Below are 22,361 nucleotides of genomic sequence, written 5' to 3'. Positions count from 1 at the left end.
CTCCTCTAAGTGTGAGCTATGGACCAGCGTACCTGGGGACTTGTTAGTAAAGTAGACTTACAGGTGCCACCCTAGAACTAATGAATCAGAATCTGAGCTCCAACAGTATTCCCAGATGATTGGCATGCACATTAGATTTGAGAAGCCCCTGGTCAAGAGCTCACATTAAATCCAATCCTGATAATATCAAATAAGAAACATTTCGGTTATTAATGTTTAAACATTGGCACATGTTTCACTTGCTTTCATTTTCTTATACTTAAGAAAAAGCACTATCTCTTTGAAAATAAAAATAGCATATCAAATTTGGTTTGGGGACCAAGTGCTGAAATTTAATGATGTGTTGCAGCGCAACAATAGACAAAATTGTGTTCATGACCTGATGTCTGGAAGCATTACCTTCTTTATGCACAAAATAATAACTGCCTCATTTTGATAATTTTCATGAGGTAGTAGATTTCTGACTGCAATTTGCAATAACTTCTTTCAAGTAATACACCATGTGTGGAGAGTGTTTTTTCCCCAAAGTAAAAGCTTAATTTGATATAATTTTTGCTGTATTTATTATTTTTCAATTATTTTGAAGTAATAGTAGGAACATCCTTCATCAGATAATTACAGTTTAGAAATGCAGAGAGGATTATTTTGAGGCAGATTTGCAGAATTATTATTTTAAAATTTTCTTATACGTTGTGTTTCAATGTCATTGTTCATTATCCATTTCTTCTTTAGACAGCTGTCTATGTGGATAATAATAACAGGGCGTATTTTAGGGTTGTGAAGATCAGAGTTTTATTTATTTATTCATTTATTTAATTTTTGAAGATTTTATTTATTTATTTATTTGATACAGAGAGAGAGAGAGAGAGAGCAAAAGGGGGATACAAGCAGAGGGAAGTGGCAGAGGGAGAAACAGGTTTCCCACTGATCAGGGAGCCCAATGCGGGGCTTGATTCAGGACCCTGGAGTCATGACCTGAGCTGAAAGCAGACACTTAACCCACTGAGCCACCCAGGCACCCCAGAAGATCAGAGTTTTATATGTAAAAACCTAGAAGAGAGCCTGGACACATAGCATGTTTTACATTAAGTGACTGCATCAATCCCATCCTTTTCCTTTTCTTCCTTGTGTTCTTCCTTTTTCTCATCAGTGTTATTACAGTTCATAGCGGCCAAGGATAGAGATGTTTAATTATCCATTGTATAAAGTCAAGGGGCAGACTTGGCTCAGTACAAGTCTCAGCTCCCCCCCTCCTCCTTTCTTCCGTCAGAGGAGAATGCTTCAAAGTGGAGCTATGGAGAACTAGAAAATAGTGTCCAGGCATAGGTGGCAAATTTAAAATAGGGAGTAATTAATTGGCTGGAGTCTGTGATGGTTAATGGTTGTTAGTGTTACTTACTAGCTTTCATTCCTTATGGGAGGGGCAAAGAGAGAGGGAAGGAGAGAATCTTAAGCAGGCTCTATGCCCTGCGTGGAGCCCAACACAGGGCTCAGTCCCATGACCCTGAGATCATGACCTGAGCCTAAAATCAAGCATCAGTGGATCAACCAACTGAGCCACCCAGGCACCTCCTGGCTTTTATTCTGATTGACCATATGGTATGACTGTACTCCCGAACTCTTGTTGGTAGAGGTCATGTGACTTATTTAGGTCATTGACTTGTGAGTAGAAATTTTGTGTGTTATTAGTTGCCTATATGAGATCCTCCAAAACTCTTTCCCTCTGGTGCAGTGGCTGGTTTTAAGATGATTGCTGCTGTAACAGCTTGGGTTCCTGTGTGATTGTGAAATGCCGAGCACCCCTGCTGGTCTTTGTTGGATATGTAGTGTGATTAAGAAATAGACTGTAGTTATTTTAAGCTCCTGAGATTTGGGGGATGTTTTTGCCATGAAGTGTAGCCTGTCCTAATACAGACTCTTCTTGATGGTTTTTGAGAGCTGAAAAGCCATACAGTAGGACAGTAAGTATGGAAGGGGGATGGAAGTAATTTAGATGCCAAAAACTATGATGCTAGGAGACAAGAACCAAAGAGAGTCAGCAGTGTGTGAAAATCTAATGACAGTAATGGGGACACAAAGTACACGGCAAAGTTGGGATCTCCCTGCCCCTCCTATCTCCCTGTCCATCAGAAGAGTGATACACTGTCAAAAGTACATACAACTAGTTATATATACTGTGAAACATGTTTATTCTCCTTGTCAGTGTGAAAATAGTAATTTAAAAATCAGTATAGAAAATAGATACTTAGGAACCCAGTTCCTAAGGAATTTAGGATTTAGGAAAAAGAACCATATTGGGGGTGTTCAATACTCAGAGTGTTCAATACTCAGAATGATGTTTCCCCATTCCCTCCCCATCACACATGTTCACATCCTCACATGTTTTCATGCACATATGTACACATATATATCTGGTTTTTTTCCATTTTATTTTATTTCTTTTCAGTGTTCCAGGATACATCTTTTTTTTTTTTTTTTTTTTTTAATCAACTCCACTTGAGACAAGTCATTACCCTCCTTGAAATATCACCTTCCCAATGAGGACTATCTGGATTCAGTATTTAAAACTTTTCCTTCCAACTCTTCTCCTTCCTTTTCCTCTACACTCCTGATCTTCTGACCAGTTGTGCTGACTCTCCCTATAGTACTTAGCATTTTCTATAGTTTACTTAATATGTTTGCTGTTATTGTTTCTCTCTCCCACACTAGAATGCAAGCACCACAAAGAAAGAAAATTGTTATCTGTTAGTGTTCACTGAGAATAGATACTGCTACATGAGAGTATTTGTTGAATTGTAGTACTTTCATGAAGGAAAAAAAACAGGAAGACAGTCTGAATATCGATAGCTGCCTGGTGTTCAAAGAAGAGAGATTAATAATTCTGATGCAACTTTGTGATCTCAACTACATTTTAAACCACAGCCTGATTCTCTTGCTCTCATTCCCTAGCTTTTAAAATAGCTCCAGGCAAGCAGAATTAAGCTTCTTTGTGAAATCTTCAATATGTCATATTTAAAGACTGAATTTTGGAGTTAACATACAAAGTGGAAAGTGTCATGGAATTTAGAGACAAGCCTCTTCATTGTCACCTGTTAGGTGTGACTTTGGGCAAGTTACTTAACCATGAAGTCTAAGTTTTTCCTATATGTAAATTAGAATAAAACATACTGGGGCATTTACTGGGTGAGGTAAATACACACAAAGTTATGTGAAAATGCTTAATACACAGTAGGTACTGGTTTGTATCTATTTCTTTCTTCTTCCCTCCCCTCACCATAAAAACAACTTTTATTAAATTTTTTTAATGTTAATTTATGTATTTTCAACTTAACCTAATTTTGGTTTCCACTGATCTTCAATGAAGATTGTTTTAGTAATCCATGGTAAGCTAAAATTTCACCAGTATGTATGAAGAACCCATTTTATATAGCATTCACTAGGGTATGTATTTCTGGGGATTGTTGGGAAGATCTGAGTTTCTCTTGTGTAATTTACACAAAAGATGTTTTGTGTTCATATTGTTGTTTCAAAAATACCACCAATGCTATCTTCATTGGTTGGCATTTTATTTTATTTTTATTTTTTAAATTTAATTTTATTTTTTCAGTGTTCTAAGATTCATTGTTTATGCACCACACAGAGTGCTGAATGTAATAGGTGCCCTCCTAAATACCCACCACTGGGAAAAATTGATTTATTCCTTTTGCACCGTGAGATTGAATGTAGTGCCTTGTGCTTAGTGGGGAGTCTGCTTCTCTCCCTCTCCCTCTGCTCCATCTACCCCAGCTCATGTGCACACGGGCTCTCTCAAATAAATAAATCTTTAAGAAAAATAAATGAAATAAAAAGTTTGATGGGTTTTGTTATTAACATGTTAATGTTGTAACATAATTTATCACATATATTTTACTTTTTAAATAGGTAATACATGCACAGAATACTAAAAGTTGTACATGAAAGTAAGTCTCTGTTAGCTCTGCCCCGAGCCACAGCAGACCACCACTATTCAATGCATATATTCCACATTTTCTTCTGTTATTTTACCCAAATGTAAACTTTTAGATACTTTGCTTTTTCACTTAAAAATGTGAAAGTAATCTTTGTAAATGATATGTATTTGCTTCTCAGAACTCCATGACCAACTCTCTTTACTCCCAAGCAGTAACATGAATATGTGCTATTAGCATTATGTCAGGCAATATTCTAAGCTCTAGTGGACAAGATAGAAGAAAACCACTTGTCTTTGCAGAGTTTACCTTCCTAATTCATGGTTGGTGATATGATGGCCTCTGTGATAGGATGGAAGAGGGAGAAATGAATTTCTTCAAACATAATCAGAGGAAGCTTTAAGAGAAAAGTGGAAATTTATCTGGATTTTAAGTGGTCATAATTCAGTGTGAAGAACTGGGAAGAAAGAGCACTCCAACACAAATGCATTGAAGTTTTAGTTTTTTTGTTTTAAAAGTCTTATGTATCTATTGTTTCTCATGGTAACACTTGAGCTTCTACATTTGAGGTTTCCATTTGCTTAACATTTTGGGAAATTGATTCCTTTTGGAAATGACTTCTTTATTTGCAAAGTAAAATTGCTTATTTGTCTTAGAAATCAGTTTCTGTGTCTGTCAGCCATTTGTATGTCTCCTTTTAAGAAGTGTCTGTTCATGTTTTCTGCCCATTTTTTGACTTGATTAATTGTTTTTTGGGTGGTGAGTTTGAGAAGTTCTTTATAGATCTTGGATATCATTCCTTTGTAGTGTCATTTGCAGATATCATCATTAGCTATTAGGGAAATTCAAATTAAAACCACATTGAGGAGGGGGACAAGATGGCGGGGTACTAGGAAGAGGCGTCTTTTCAGCTGGTACCCCAAAGTGAGCTGATTACCTACCAAAGAACTCCGATCACCCATGAAATCAGCCTGAGATCAGAATTATACACGTCTGGATCTCTACAGGGGCAGAAGACGCCAGTGAGCAGGTAAAGCGGAATGGGAACAGCGGACTAAAGGGGGAGGGAGCCACCAGAGGCGACCGGTGCAAAAGTAATACCCCGATAGGAGCGAGAGTGCCCTGCGTCTGGGGACCAGCATTAACTTGAAGACTGGTTGAAAGCACTCCAAAAGAGCAAAGGATTGCGGGGGCAAATTGTGGGAATCGGGGCGGCTAGGGACAGGGGCTTAAGTCCCCGGTCCCAGACGGCCTCCCCGGTGCGGAGGCAGAGAGAGTGCGGCGGAGAAACTGGCTCCTGGTCCCTAAGCCACCAGCGCGCCCCAGAGCGCGTGGGTTCCGGCTCCTGTGAGGGGATGGGAGCTGCGCCGGTCTGCAGAACGTGCGCTAGCCCTACCACAAAGCTTGAGATGCGCGCGCACATCCCTCCAGCTCTCCTGGGTTTCTAAGGCCCAGGGGCGCTTCTTGACCCGCGCCATTGTTTCAAAGTCTAAGCCGCGCGCGCGCGCGAAACTCTTCCCCAGATAGAGGCGCGCAAAAGCCCAGCCTGCGGCTTACGGACCAGCGCCCCGTTCTCAGTGCCCCAGACGCGCGCCCGACCCACAGCCGCCTCTGAAAAGAGGTGCGCGCAAGCCGGGCACTCCCAGCCCGGGCCGGCGGCAAAATCTCAGTGTGTGATCGCTGCTTGGAACCTCTCTGGCGGTCAGGAGTGCCCAGACAGCCGCCACTGCCTTGGCTTTGGGGACGAGCAAAAGATCCTGCACCCCCAGGGTCTTTAACTTGGAACCTGCACTGCCAGCGTCCAAGGGGGAATTTATTCAGCTTCTGCACCCAGACTGAGGCTTCTCTCTGAGACGGAGATCAGGAAGTGTTCCAGGGTGCACCTTGACTGCACCAGAGTTGATACATCCAGCTACATCTCTTCAGTCTTCTCCCACCAAAATGACTAGGAGGAGGAATGCCCAACAGAAGAAAAATACAGAGGATGGACCTTCTGCAATAGAGCTAACGGCTATCAACATAGACAATATGTCGGAAAGAGAATTCAGGCTAACAATTATCCAGGCAATAGCTAGGTTGGAGAAAGCCATGGATGACCAAACAGAATTGATTAGGGCCGAACTGAAAGCGACCAGACAGGATGTTCACAATGTTAGGGTGGAGCTCAAAGCTACCAGGGAGGAGGTCCACAATGCTCTCAATGAGTTCCAATCCAATCTAAACTCTCTCAAAGCTAGGGTAACTGAGACAGAAGATAGAATTAGTGATCTGGAAGACAAACAGATAGAGAGAAAGGATCAGGAGGAAGCCTGGAACAAACAGCTTAGATCCCACGAAAGCAGAATTAGGGAAATAAATGATGCCATGAAGCGTTCCAACGTCAGAATTATTGGAATTCCTGAAGGGGAGGAGAAAGAAAGAAGTCTAGAAGATATCGTGGAACAAGTCCTTCATGAAAATTTTCCGAATCTCGCGAATGAAACCAGCGTTCATGTACTAGAGGCTGAACGGTCTCCACCCAAGATTATACACTCCAAAAAAACATCACGACACCTGATAGTCAAATTGAGAAATTATAATTGTAGGTATAATCTCTTGAAAGCCGCCAGGGCAAAGAGGCTCCTTACTTACAGAGGGAAGCCCATCAGAATAATGTCAGACCTGTCCACAGAGACCTGGCAAGCCAGAAGAGGCTGGCAAGATATATTCAGGGCACTAAATGAGAAGAACATGCAGCCAAGAATACTTTATCCAGCAAGACTGACATTCAAAATGGATGGAGAGATAAAGAGTTTCCAAGACCGGCAAGGCTTAAAAGACTATGCAACCACCAAGCCGACACTGCAGGAAATATTAAGGGGGGTTCTATAAAAGAGGAAAAATCCCAAGAATAGCATTGAACAGAAATATAGAGACAGTCTACAGAAAGAAAGACTTCAAAGGTAACTCGATGTCAATAAAAACGTATCTATCAATAATCACTCTCAATGTGAATGGCCTAAATGCACCCATAAAAGGCACAGGGTTGCAGATTGGATAAAACGACAGGACCCATCCATATGCTGTCTACAAGAGACCCATTTTGAACCTAAAGATACACGCAGACTGAAAGTGAAGGGGTGGAGAAGCATCTTTCATGCCAATGGGACTCAAAAGAAGGCTGGGGTAGCGATTCTCATATCAGATAAATTAGACTTCAAACTAAAGACTGTAGTCAGAGATACAGAAGGACACTACATAATCCTTAAAGGGACTATCCATCAAGATGATCTAACAATTGTAAATATCTATGCTCCCAATATGGGAGCAGCCAATTACTTAAGAAAACTGTTAATCAAGATAAAGAGTCATATTGATATGAATACACTAATCGTAGGAGATCTTAACATGCCTCTTTCAGAATTAGACAGATCATCGAAGCAGAAAATCAATAAAGAAACAAGAGCATTGAATGACACATTGGACCAGATGGACCTCATAGATATATACAGAACATTCCACCCTAAAACAGCAGAATACTCATTCTTCTCAAGTGCACACGGAACCTTCTCCAGAATAGACCACATACTGGGTCACAAATCAGGACTCAGCCGATACCAAAAGACTGAGATGATTCCCTGCATATTCTCAGATCACAATGCTTTGAAACTGGAGCTCAATCACAAGGAAAAGTTCCGAAGGAGCTCAAACACCTGGAAGCTAAAGACCACCTTGCTTAAGAATGCTTGGATCAACCAGGAGATCAAAGAAGAACTGAAACAATTCATGGAAACCAATGAGAATGAAGACACTTCGGTCCAAAACCTATGGGATACAGCAAAGGCGGTCCTAAGGGGAAAATATATAGCCATCCAAGCCTTGCTCAAAAAAATTGAAAAATCCAGAACACACCAGCTGTCTCTACACCTTAAAGAACTGGAGGATTAACAACAAATCAAACCAAATCCACACATAAGAAGGGAAATCATCAAGATTAGAGCTGAGATCAATGAGGGAGAAACCAGAGATACAGTAGAACGTATCAATGAAACTAGAAGCTGGTTTTTTGAAAGAATCAATAAGATCGATAAGCCACTGGCTACACTAATCTGAAAGAAAAGAGAGAAATCCCAAATTCATAAAATTATGAATGAAAAGGGAGAGATCACAACTAACGCCAAGGAAGTAGAAACAATCATCAGAAGTTATTACGAACAGTTATATGCCAATAAGCTTAGCAGCCTAGATGAAATGGATGCATTCCTGGAAAAATATAAACTACCAAAATTGAACCAGGAAGAAATCGACAACCTGAATAGACCGATATCTAATAACGAGATTGAATCAGTGATCAAAAACCTACCAAAAAACAAGAGCCCAGGACCTGATGGATTCCCTGGGGAATTCTACCAAACCTTCCAAGAAGAAATAACACCTATTCTCCTGAAGCTGTTTCAAAAAATTGAAGCAGAAGGAAAACTTCCAGACTCTTTCTATGAAGCCAGCATTACCCTGATCCCCAAACCAGGCAAGGACCATACCAAAAAGGAGAATTTCAGACCAATATCACTGATGAATATGGATGCTAAGATTCTCAACAAGATCCTAGCCAACAGGATCCAACAGCACATTAAAAAGATTATCCACCATGACCAGGTGGGATTCATCCCTGGGCTACAAGGATGGTTCAACATTCGTAAATCAATCAATGTGATACAACAAATTAATATGAGAAGAGAGAAGAACCACATGGTCCTCTCAATTGATGCAGAAAAAGCATTTGGCAAAATCCAACATCAGTTCCTGATTAAAACGCTTCAAAGTATAGGGATAGAGGGAACATTCCTGAACCTCATCAAATCTATCTATGAAAGACCCACAGCAAATATCATCCTCAATGGGAAAAAGCTTGCAGCCTTCCCATTGAGATCAGGAACAAGACAAGGATGCCCACTTTCACCACTCTTGTTCAACATAGTATTAGAAGTCCTAGCAACAGCAATCAGACAACAGAGAGAAATAAAAGGTATCCAAATTGGTAATGAAGAAGTCAAACTCTCTCTCTTCGCAGATGACATGATTCTTTATATGGAAAACCCAAAAGACTCCACCCCCAAACTACTAGAACTCATACAGCAATTCAGCAGCGTGGCAGGATACAAAGTCAATGTGCAGAAATCAGTGGCTTTCTTATACACTAACAATGAAAATACAGAAAGGGAAATTAGAGAATCGATTTGATTTACTATAGCACCAAGAACCATAAGATACCTGGGAATAAACCTAACTAAAGAGGTAAAGGATCTATACTTGAGGAACTATAGAACACTCATGAAAGATATTGAAGAAGACACAAAAAGATGGAAGACCATTCCATGCTCTTGGATCAGAAGAATAAACATTGTTAAAATGTCTATACTGCCTAGAGCAATCTATACTTTTAATGCCATTCCAATCAAAATTCCACCGGCATTCTTCAAAGAGCTGGAGCAAATAATCCTAAAATTTGTATGGAATCAGAAGAGACCCCGAATCGCTAAGGAAATGTTGAAAAACAAAAATAAAGCTGGTGGCATCACCTTACCTGATTTCAAGCTTTATTACAAAGCTGTGATCACCAAGACAGCATGGTACTGGCATAAAAACAGACACATAGACCAGTGGAACAGAGTAGAGAGCCCTGATATGGACCCTCAACTCTATGGTCAATTAATCTTCGACAAAACAGGAAAAAATATACAGTGGAAAAAAGAGAGTCTCTTCAATAAATGGTGCTGGGAAAACTGGACAGCTATATGTAGAAGAATGAAACTCGACCATTCTCTTACACCGTACACAAAGATCAACTCAAAATGGATAAAAGACCTCAACGTGAGTCAGGAATCTATCAGAATCTTAGAGGAGAACATAGGCAGTAATCTCTTCGATATCAGCCACAGCAACTTCTTTCAAGATACGTCTCCAAAGGCAAAGGAAACAAAAGCGAAAATAAACTTCTGGAACTTCATCAAAATCAAAAGCTTCTGCACAGCAAAGGAAACAGTCAAAAAAACAAAGAGGCAACCCACGGAATGGGAGAAGATATTTGCAAATGACAGTACAGACAAAAGGTTGATATCCAGGATCTATAATGAACTCCTCAAACTCAACCCACACGAAACAGACAAACACATCAAAAAATGGGCAGAAGATATGAACAGACACTTCTCCAATCAAGAAATACAAATGGCTATGAGACACATGAAAAAATGCTCATCATCATTAGCCCTCAGGGAGATTCAAATTAAAACCACATTGAGATATCACCTTACACCAGTTAGAATGGCCAAAATTAACAAAACAGGAAACAACAGGTGTTGGAGAGGATGTGGAGAAAGGGGAACCCTCTTCCACTGTTGGTGGGAATGCAAGTTGGTGCAGCCTCTTTGGAGAACAGTGTGGAGATTCCTCAAGAAATTAAAAATAGAGCTTCCCTACGACCCTGCAATTGCACTCCTGGGTATTTACCCCAAAGATACAGATGTCGTGAAAAGAAGGGCCATCTGTACCCCAATGTTTATAGCAGCAATGGCCACAGTCGCCAAACTATGGAAAGAACCAAGATGCCCTTCAACGGATGAATGGATAAGGAAGATGTGGTCCATATACACTATGGAGTATTATGCCTCCATCAGAAAGGACGAATATCCAACTTTTGTAGCAACATGGACGGGACTGGAAGAGATTATGCTGAGTGAAATAAGTCAAGCAGAGAGAGTCAATTATCATATGGTTTCACTCATTTGTGGAGCATAACCAATAGCATGGAGGACAAGGGGCGTTAGAGAGTAGTAGGGAATTTGGGTAAATTGGAAGGGGAGGTGAACCATGAGAGACTATGGACTCTAAAAAACAGCCTGAGGGGTTTGAAGTGGCGGGGGGGTGGGAGGTTGGGGTACCAGGTGGTGGGTATTATAGAGGGCACGGCTTGCATGGAGCACTGGGTGTGGTGAAAAAATAATGAATACTGTTTTTCTGAAAATAAATAAATTGGGAGAAAAAAAAACCACATTGAGATACCACCTTATACTAGTTTGAATGGCAAAAATTGACAAGGCAAGAAACAAGTGTTGGGGAGGTTGTGGAGAAAAGGGAACCCTCCTAAACTGTTAGTGGGAATGTAAGTTGGTGCAGCCACGTAGAAAAACAGTGTGGAAGTTCCTCAAAAAGTAAAAAATAGAGCTAACCGATGACTCAATAATTGCACTATTGGATATTTACCCCAAGATACAGATATAGTGAAAAGAAGGGCCATTGCACCCCAGTGTTCATAGCGGCAATGTTCACAATAGCCAAACTGTGAAAAGAGCTGAAATGCCCTTTGGCAGATGAATGGGTAAAGAAGATGTGGTCCATATATACAATGGAATATTACTCAGACATCAGAAATGATGAATACCCAACTTTTGCATCAAGATGGATGAGACTGGAGGGGAATATGCTAAGTGAATTAAGTCAAGCAGAGAAAGTCAGTTATCATATGGTTTCAGTTATTTGTGGAACATAAGGAATAGCATGGAGGACATTAGGAGAAGGAAGGGGAAAATGAAGGGGGAAATCAGAATGAGAGACGAACTGTGAGAGACTCTGGACTCCAGGAAACTAAATGAGGATTTTAGAAGGGATGTGAGTGTGGGAATGGGTGAGCCTGGTGATCGGTATTAAGGAGGGCACAGATTGCATGGAGCACTGGGTGTTATACACGAACAATGAATCATGGGACAGTACATCAAAAACTAATGATGTGTAAGAGGGCTCCCCTTTCTCACATGCTCTCCAACACAGGTTGTTTCCTGTTTTGTTAATTTTGGCCATTCTAACTGGTGTAAGGTGATATCTCAATGTGGTTTTAATTTGAATCTCCCTGAGGGCTAATGATGATGAGCATTTTTTCATGTGCCTGATAGCCATTTGTATGTCTTGACATGGATGGGACTGGAAGAGATTATGCTGAGTGAAATAAGTCAAGCAGAGAGAGTCAATTATCATATGGTTTCACTTATTTGTGGAGCATAGCAAATAACATGGAGGACATGGGGAGTTAGAGAGAAGGGAGTTGGGGGAAATTGGAAGGGGAGGTGAACCATGAGAGACTATGGACTCTGAAAAACAATCTGAGGGGTTTGAAGTGGCGGGGGTGGGGTGGGAGGTTGGGGTACCAGGTGGTGGGTATTATAGAGGACACGGATTGCATGGAGCACTGCGTGTGGTGAAAAAATAATGAATACTGTTTTTCTGAAAATAAATAAATTGAAAAAATTTAAAAAAAACTAATGATGTACTGTATGGTGACTAACATAACACAATAATAAAGTAAAATAAAATAAAAGAGAAACCAATTCCTGCTGATTTTCTAATTCTTTTTTTTTTTCCTCTCAGTTTGTTTACTTCAACTAGAAATGGGGATGTTAATGCATGATTTTTACCTAAATACTTGGCCTTTTTTTTTTTTACATAGGTTCAAAGGTTTTTTTTTCTTTGTTTTACTTTTTTTTTTTTTGATATGTGTAGGTTATAACTAACCATTATTTGATTCAGTGTCACTATATACTTGGAGCAGAGGTTGTCAGTCTTGGCTGCATGATATAGTTATGTGGAAAGCTTAAAACATGCTCATAGTTGGGCCCCACCAGGAGTCTGGGATATGGCTTGGTTACTAGGATTTTCAAAAGTTCCTCAGGTGATTCTACTTTGCAGCTGAGCTTAAGAAACCCTTGGCTAAAGTATTTCGGAGGTAACTGAACCATGCTGTGTGCTTCTGAAAAGTAGGTAACCGTGGCTCGTTTGAGTGGTGTGATCAGTCTGTTGTCTCACTTCTCTCACTAAGAATAAAGTGAAATGATTAGAATTGGATGGTAGAATGAAGTTCTTGAGTTTGATAAGCACTTACTGTTATTCACCAAAACATAAATGCAATTAAATAGGGCACATATGTGGTGAGACTAAAGTTAAGGCCTTTAAATTCTTGTGTGGTAGGGGAAGAGGTAACAGTTCTTGTTCTGAGCTTGTTCTAATCAGAGTGTTTGGCTCATTATTTAAGTCAGAAATTAACAAATCTGTTTTTAGAGCCTGTAACAATTACTAATTTATTGTCAGTTTAGTTAGGCAGACATTGTCTCACACTCTTGTTGACTTTGTCACCTACTTTCAATGTAATACGTACTCTGTTACCATAAGAGGATCTTTGTTTACTCCAGTAACAAGATGTTGGACAAGGATTTATAAACCCAAATAGTTACCTCCCTGAGGTATCAGAGAGCTTCCAGAAAGAAATCACACTGAACTTTAGATCACTCCTTTCTTTTATTCTGAAAAGTAATCTAGTCTATTTCCAGCTTGGAATTGCGAGCTTAAATCAAGCTAGGTGTGTTTATTGTGATTTCTCTGTTTGGTTTGAAGTATTGTGATTTCCCTCAATATGCCCATATGTTGCAGCTTGTAATACAATTGGGTTGTGAAAATTTTTTTTAACATCTATATAGCATATTAGCACAGTGTCTGTAAATATTTGGGCTTTGTGAATAGTATGAACAGTTGGACAGAATGGGGCTCAAAGCCTAGGTTTTCTAAATTGTTACCTTGATTTATTTAACTTATTTAGACGTAATTTCCATATCTGGAAAATTGAAGAAATGGTATTTAAATTCCAGGTTTGTTAATAAGGTAAGATATTTTAGATTCCTAACAGTGCTACCCACAGTTGGTCTGTAATAAATATTTCCTAGCTTTCAGATTGAATTAGTCTAGGTAATTATTCTACTAAAAATGGTACCTGAGAACAAACTAAGATCTGAATTTTCTTTAATAATGAATCTTATAATTAATAATAACTATTGGCTGTGATGTATATGAGTCACATCTTATGTAGTTGAATTTCTTTTTTTTTTTTTAAAGATTTTTATTTATTTATTGGACAGAGAGAGAGATCACAAGTAGGCAGAGAGGCAGGCAGAGAGAGAGAGGAGGAAGCAGGTTCCTTGCTGAGCAGAGGGCCTGATGTGGGACTCGATCCCAGCACCCTGGGATCATGACCTGAGCCGAAGGCAGAGGCTTAACCCACTGAGCCACCCAGGCGCCCCTGTAGTTGAATTTCTGATAAACCTAATAATCTCCTGGTAAATGTATTGATACCATACCTTTGTTTATCATGAGAACTTTTATAATTTTTCATTGTGCTTAGAGACATTTCCCAGAACTCAACAATTCTTACATTGTGAAGGGAGAAATTAGGAAATTGATAGTATAGACTGAGCAGTATAGTCTAGTCAGGGCATGAATACCTGGGTTCTACGTACACAGTGAAAATACAGGTGTCATATACGCCATGCTGAGGTGTAGTCAGATCAAATTTGTTCATTAAAAAATGTTTACAGCAGGGGCGCCTGGGTGGCTCAGTGGGTTAAGCCACTGCCTTCAGCTCAGGTCATGATCTCAGGGTCCTGGGATTGAGTCCCGCATCGGGTTCTCTGCTCGGCGGGGAGCCTGCTTCCCTCTCTCTCTGCCTGCCTCTCTGCCTACTTGTGATCTCTCTCTGTCAAATAAATAAATAAAATCTTTTAAAAAAATGTTTACAGCATTTCTCTATGTGCCCAAATAAGCTCACTGTAATAACGACTCCTCTCATTTTCTGCCTTTCCAAAATTGTTTCCATTTTTTAAGCCACAATTCAAATGTGGTCTACTTTAAAAAGTCGTCCCCTTCCTCCCCGTCAACCACTGCCCCCCTCCCTAATGAGAAATCCCTTTTCTCTGTATGCTCTTGCTATGTGATCTCTGTCCTGGTACTTACTTCACTGTTTCATATGAAAAGTAATGCTGTACCTAAGTTTCAGACATTGGGTTGAAGGTTGTGTGGAGTCCTAATTAAGGGCACTGAGTTTGACATCGGAGAGATGTTAATTTTGTCACTTTTTTGGTAAAGATTTGTCCTTTCTGAGGTCAGTTAACTGTAAGACAGGGATAAAAGTTCTACCTCATAGTTTTGTTGAAAGATTAAGTGGCTTAAGTGATCCATGACAGCAAGTGTTCAATAGTTGGTAGTGAATATGGTTATCGTTATTGTTGGTGTATGGTATGTTATTTATCCTGTGTAAATATATGACTTAAATAAAATTCTCCTCTTCTACTCTGTGCACTTGGCATTTTGCATAAGGTTCAATGAATTAACAAATATTTGTTGATTGAATATGTACATTAACTTTCACCTTTACTTAACTTTTAAAAAGAACAGAAACATTTCATAAAAATTGCTTTCTAAATGACTTTGTTTTAAAATCCCTACAGGTAACTTCTCATCCTATAACTTCAGTGTCCTGAAATCTGAGGATTCCACAAAGATAATATGATAGGAACTTTCAGTGATCTGGAGCCATATCCTACTTAGACTAATGCAGGCCTTCCAGATATCCTGAGAGCTTGGTACAACAGCACACACTGTAACAGGCACAGGCAATAATGCCATCTTTGCCTCAAGAAAGAGGTAAGCAGATTGACATAATCATATTATTATAGATCATCACTGAGAATTTTTTCTAAGAATTAAAAATTAATTGAGGACTCTTAACGAACCAGAATTTTTAGTTTTACCTTTTTTTTTTTTTTTGGTGGGAGGGGGGCATCTGTGTTCTCTGCTATGAAATTTTTGTTATTTTAGTGATACTTGATTGGTTTACATTTCTTTTAAAGTTATTCAGGGACCCTCTCCCCTGGATCTGAATACAGAATTGCCTTACCAAAGCACAATGAAAAGGAAAGTCAGAAAAAAGAAAAAGAAGGAAACCATTACAGCAAATGTTGCTGGGACAAAGTTTGAAATTGGTAGGTCTCCTCAGAATCATGAGATTTTCATCACTGTTGGAAAGACTGGTTTGATGTTGAAAACAATGTTGAAATTCAGGGAGATACCATTTGTGCAATTCATTTTTAAATGCCTTCTATAAAATGTTCTTTTTTATTTAACAAGTTAATAAAGATATTAAGATATTTAACAAGTTAATAAACAAAAAGAACATCAATATAAACTAAAGGCTTTAGCTATTAATGGGATGGTATTATATATGTGATTTTGATTAATATTTAATTTTTAAATCAAGTATGAAGTAAACATTACATAGATTAAAATGTTAGATGTAAAATTAAAAAATTACAAACTTTGAGATTTTTATTAAACAATGACTGACTTCAGGAATAGAGGAACAACACATTTTTCTCTGTGTTTTAAATAAAACTCTTGTGATGATGCTGTTGCTTTTTATTAATGAAGTTCCAGTTTTTATGTATAAGCAGTATCTGTGGTATAGAGAGTAGATAAGAAGAATAGTAGTCTTAAATTATGATACACTTGCCCAGCATTGCAGAACTCTTTTTTTTTTTTATAAATATTTTATTTATTTGACAGAGAGAGGCACAGCAAGAGAGGGAATATGAGCAGGAGGAGTAGGAGATGGGGAAGCAAGGTCCTCTCAGAGTAGGGGGCTGGATGCCGGATCCCAAAACCCTGGGATCACCACCTGAGCCAAAGGCAGATAGATGCTTAACTACTGAGCCACCCAGGCACCCCCAGCCTTGCAGAACTCTTAACAAATACCAGAGATACTCAACTAATCTTCCTCGTAGCCATTTTGCATTGAGAGAGTTAAGGAAAATCAAATTATGTTAATTATTCTTACTCTTATCCATCTTTGAGAGTCTCATTTTCATTTATAGTAATTCACCAAAGTTCTTGAGTGATCAGTGGGAATATTTCATTGGAATTGAGGTGCTCCGATACTCTGTTCCAGTTAGTGATCCTCAGAGGCGGGGACTTGAAGCAAGTTAGCATGGGAGATTTGAAAGATTCAGGGTTTATTTGCAGCATGTTTTCTAGAAACAAGAGTAAGGTGACCATTGTTAAAGTGATTGATGGGTGGTGTTATCCTATTATTTACTTTAAGGTTTTGGTGGAGTTCATAAGGAACCTTGATCTACAGGAGAGTGTTTCAATTCAGTTCTCTCTCACTTTCCCAGGAAGTTTTCCCAGGGCTGAAGTTGTCTTAGCATCCTTTTTTTAAAATTAAAAAAAATATATTTTATTGTGCTATGTGAGTCACCATACAATACATCATTAGTTTTTGATATAGTGTTCCGAGATTCGTTGTTTATGTATAACACCAGTGCTCCATGCAATACATGCGCTCCTTAATACCCACTACCAGTTTTCTTATACTGATTCCTACCTCCTTGCTGTGCTATGGTGTTTAACAGAATTCCTGGCTCATCCTTGGATGTTAAACAGAATTCCTGGCTCAGTCCTTGGATCAGGGACTGTTTGGAGAATACAGAGCTAAGTATAGGGAAGGGAAAGAGGGAATTGGCCATGTGTCAAGGAGAAAGAAAGCTACCTTGCTTTTCCCCTTATTTAAGCAAGTTTATGCAACACCTTCTTATAATTTAATTACTGCTCTCTTGGCATTTTGAATTATATAATGGAAATACACTTAAGCCATAATCAGAACACCTGTGTTTTTGCTCTGGTGTTGCCTGTTTCCTCATGTAGAATACTTTGCTATAGTTTTTTTTTAATATATTTTTTTTCTCCCAATTTATTTATTTTCAGAAAGACAGTATTCACTATTTTTTTCACCACACCCAGTGCTCCATGCAAGCCGTGCCCTCTATAATACCCACCACCTGGTACCCCAACCTCCCACCCCCCCCCGCCACTTCAAACCCCTCAGACTGTTTTTCAGAGTCCATAGTCTCTCATGGTTCACCTCCCCTTCCAATTTACCCAAATTCCCTACTACTCTCTAACGCCCCTTGTCCTCCATGCTATTGGTTATGCTCCACAAATGAGTGAAACCATATGATAATTGACTCTCTCTGCTTGACTTATTTCACTCAGCATAATCTCTTCCAGTCCCGTCCATGTTGCTACAAAAGTTGGATATTCGTCCTTTCTGATGGAGGCATAATACTCCATAGTGTATATGGACCACATCTTCCTTATCCATTCATCCGTTGAAGGGCATCTTGGTTCTTTCCATAGTTTGGCGACTGTGGCCATTGCTGCTATAAACATTGGGGTACAGATGGCCCTTCTTTTCACGACATCTGTATCTTTGGGGTAAATACCCAGGAGTGCAATTGCAGGGTCGTAGGGAAGCTCTATTTTTAATTTCTTGAGGAATCTCCACACTGTTCTCCAAAGAGGCTGCACCAACTTGCATTCCCACCAACAGTGGAAGAGGGTTCCCCTTTCTCCACATCCTCTCCAACACCTGTTGTTTCCTGTTTTGTTAATTTTGGCCATTCTAACTGGTGTAAGGTGATATCTCAATGTGGTTTTAATTTGAATCTCCCTGAGGGCTAATGATGATGAGCATTTTTTCATGTGTCTCATAGCCATTTGTATTTCTTGATTGGAGAAGTGTCTGTTCATATCTTCTGCCCATTTTTTGATGTGTTTGTCTGTTTCGTGTGGGTTGAGTTTGAGGAGTTCATTATAGATCCTGGATATCAACCTTTTGTCTGTACTGTCATTTGCAAATATCTTCTCCCATTCCGTGGGTTGCCTCTTTGTTTTTTTGACTGTTTCCTTTGCTGTGCAGAAGCTTTTGATTTTGATGAAGTCCCAGAAGTTTATTTTCGCTTTTGTTTCCTTTGCCTTTGGAGACGTATCTTGAAAGAAGTTGCTGTGGCTGATATCGAAGAGATTACTGCCTATGTTCTCCTCTAAGATTCTGATAGATTCCTGTCTCACGTTGAGGTCTTTTATCCATTTTGAGTTGATCTTTGTGTACGGTGTAAGAGAATGGTTGAGTTTCATTCTTCTACATATAGCTGTCCAGTTTTCCCAGCACCATTTATTGAAGAGACTCTCTTTTTTCCACTGTATATTTTTTCCTGTTTTGTCGAAGATTAATTGACCATAGAGTTGAGGGTCCATATCAGGGCTCTCTACTCTGTTCCACTGGTCTATGTGTCTGTTTTTATGCCAGTACCATGCTGTCTTGGTGATCACAGCTTTGTAATAAAGCTTGAAATCAGGTAAGGTGATGCCGCCAGCTTTATTTTTGTTTTTCAACATTTCCTTAGCGATTCGGGGTCTCTTCTGATTCCATACAAATTTTAGGATTATTTGCTCCAGCTCTTTGAAGAATGCCTGTGGAATTTTGATCGGAATGGCATTAAAAGTATAGATTGCTCTAGGCAGTATAGACATTTTAACAATGTTTATTCTTCCGATCCAAGAGCATGGAATGGTCTTCCATCTTTTTGTATCTTCTTCAATTTCTTTCATGAGTGTTCTATAGTTCCTCAAGTATAGATCCTTTACCTCTTTAGTTAGGTTTATTCCCAGGTATCTTATGGTTCTTGGTGCTATACAAATTAATATGAGAAGAGAGAAGAACCACATGGTCCTCTCAATTGATGCAGAAAAGGCATTTGACAAAATCCAACATCCGTTCCTGATTAAAACGCTTCAAAGTATAGGGATAGAGGGAACATTCCTGAACCTCATCAAATCTATCTATGAAAGACCCACAGCAAATATCATCCTCAATGGGAAAAAGCTTGCAGCCTTCCCGTTGAGATCAGGAACAAGACAAGGATGCCCACTTTCACCAGTCTTATTCAACATAGTATTAGAAGTCCTAGCAACAGCAATCAGACAACAGAGAGAAATAAAAGGTATCCAAATTGGTAATGAAGAAGTCAAACTCTCTCTCTTCGCAGATGACATGATTCTCTATATGGAAAACCCAAAAGACTCCACCCCCAAACTACTAGAACTCATACAGCAATTCAGCAGCGTGGCAGGATACAAAGTCAATGTGCAGAAATCAGTGGCTTTCTTATACACTAACAATGAAAATACAGAAAGGGAAATTAGAGAATCGATTCCATATACTTTGCTATAGTTTTAATAGTAATATTTTTATAGCCATTGACCAAACATTACCTCATTTAATCTTCCAAATAACCCTGTAAAATAGGCTGCATTACTCCCTTCCTCCCTTTCCCCTGCCTTTCTACACTCTAATAGTGAGGTAAATTTGAAGTGGCTAATAGCATTAAGAAGATAAACATGGGAAAATAAAGACAGTAAACTAAGATGAATCTTGTGGCTGGTAAGAGTACAAAATACATACTGCGAGACTCTCTATAGTTCGAGATGCACGTGGATTTGACTCAGAGCTTCCTAGCAACCAAAGCAAATACTAAAACATAATCAGTTATAGACTACACAGTGCCCAGAAGATAAAATCATTGGTTATTCGAAGGACATATCACTTCTGTATTCCTGACTCTTGGGAGAAATTTCTCTTTTAGTTTCTTATGAAGACATATGGAGTAATGAAGTACGTTCTCTCACTGGTTCTATAATTATTACATTATGAAATTCCACATTATTTTTTATACATCCTCTATAGAAAGTTGAATAAACAAGTCCAGTGAGAGTTAGCAACTTACCTAAGTTCACATAGATGACAAAAGTGGAACTTGAACCTAAATTCATTTGTTTCCAAATTGTTTTCTTTTTACTATATCATATTGCCTAAGTAAAATGTGAATTGAAATTTAAATTGAGAAACACAAATGTATCTTCTATATCTAAGATTCAGAGAGTTGCATGGATTCCTATTTTTAAAACTCCTGAACAGCCTCTGAAAACTCTATGGATCAAGGGAAAAGATCATAGGACAAATTATGAGGAGTATATTTTTGGTAATTTTTATTTAATGGGGACAAGGAGGATTGGAGAGGGGGTTATGTAATATATAAAGGGAAATGTGAGGAAATGGTTCATATGGTTATCTCTGTTTTACCAATGGAGTGTTTGGTTTGGTAGAAATTCAGTGTAGAGATAATTATTTTTTACCCCCTTTTAAAAAGAGAGCTCCTAAAATACCAGTATTTCAAGGCATGGAGGTAGGCTTTAGCTGTCAACAAATTTCTATTTGGAAATGATGAGTTAAAGGGATTTCTTTTCCATGCAGTGGAGGAGGATATCCTTAAAAGATTCCAATTGATATCTAAAATTTCAGTTCAAATAAAAATTTGATTAAATGGCTTACCTGAGAAAAGAGACTTTATAATAACCTAGCATTGTGTTTTTCTTTGAAGTTCAACTTTGTCAGCTCTCCAAGCTTTGAAATTTCTTAATAAAAGAGATTTATATATGACTGGCCTTACAGATTTGGTTTGTGAATCTAAGGAAATAATGAATCTTTTCCACTATTGTTATGTAACCTGAGTGTTCCCAGCCTCTCTGGTTCGTGTGTACATTCATCATGTGTACATTCATGTGTACATTTTAGTAGGTCATTATACTCCCTCCCTCTGTAACTGCCGCCAGTTCCATCTCTCTCTAAGGTCTTCTCAGTTATCTCTGAACAGCCCCAGACAATGTATCTCCTGTACTCAGGAACAGGTCTGCTTGTGAGCAGCTATTCTGGCCTCATTATTTTTTTTACTGCTTATGAGTGAGTTAAAGCAGTCTCCCAGGCTGGGTGACTGCAGCCCTTGCTCTCCCTGTGAGCCCTCAGGTCAGCAAAGTTGCCTGGTGGTCTGGGGCAGACAAGACAACGGCCTCTCCCCCAAGTATTGCTTTGTACATTGTCACCTGCACCTTCAGAACAGCCCCAAGTTTTTCTGAGCCTTTCATGGAGAATGGTGGTTTCAATTCAGCATTCCTCCCCACCCTAGCATCATCCCTCTCCAATCACTGTTCTCTTCTTTTATGTCTGTAGTCTAGGAACCATTGCATAAAAAGTCTTTTCTTTCTCCTCAGCCAAAAAGCAATCAAGAGTCTCTAGAACCTGAGACTGACAAGTGTCTGCTCATCAGTTTTGTACTTGAGCCAAGTGAATTCAGACAACTGATCCCCCTTTACCATTTCTCATCATGCGTAGGGTGTACAGTAAAGGAAAACATTGAAAAAGAAAACATTGAAGGGCTGCCATTTAGTTAGACCTTTCTATTAAGACTCAGAATTCTGTTGGGATCCAAAATTTATCCTAAATATTTTGCTTATCTTTATTTTAAACTTGAAATTCACTGGAAGAAAAGTGTTAGTATGTTAATTTGGTATCCAGATCAGAGAGGAGCATATAAATAGTTTGTACTGAAAAACAAGCTTTCCTCTGAGCATAAATTTTTTCAATCGGATGAAGGTGTTAGGAGCAGATAGGAGGGCCAGTTTCCAGATCTCTACGGTGAATTCTGCTTCATTATTTCATATCCTGAGTCAACACAGCTGACTTGGTTTTAATTGCTAAAAATAATTTGAACTGGGGAGGTGGAAAGTATAGGATAGGTCTAAAGATCAGGAACTATTTTTACCTTTTCTCTTTTAGCCCAAGGTCACACACACACACACACACACACACACACACACAAAAGCCTCTACTCA

The 22,361-nt window shown here is 39.1% G+C and overlaps 1 protein-coding gene across 2 annotated transcripts in view; it reads left to right on the top strand.

Annotated features, from left to right (window-relative positions):
* The window catches only part of TTLL7 (tubulin tyrosine ligase like 7), a 152,392-nt gene that overhangs the window by 42,650 nt on the left and 87,381 nt on the right, over positions 1-22,361 (top strand). For both annotated transcript variants that reach the window (XM_044238571.1, XM_044238572.1), the window contains exons 2-3: positions 15,248-15,443; positions 15,650-15,781. In XM_044238571.1, coding sequence (XP_044094506.1) covers positions 15,419-15,443; positions 15,650-15,781 — 157 coding nt within the window. In that variant the 5' untranslated portion in view covers positions 15,248-15,418. The remainder of the gene's footprint in view (positions 1-15,247; positions 15,444-15,649; positions 15,782-22,361) is intronic.

Source organism: Neovison vison, chromosome 2 (assembly GCF_020171115.1).
Source record: "Neovison vison isolate M4711 chromosome 2, ASM_NN_V1, whole genome shotgun sequence".
Classification (NCBI taxonomy): Eukaryota; Metazoa; Chordata; class Mammalia; order Carnivora; family Mustelidae; genus Neogale; species Neogale vison.
Note: the sequence above shows the minus strand (reverse complement) of the source record. Positions and strands in the feature narration are given on the sequence as shown.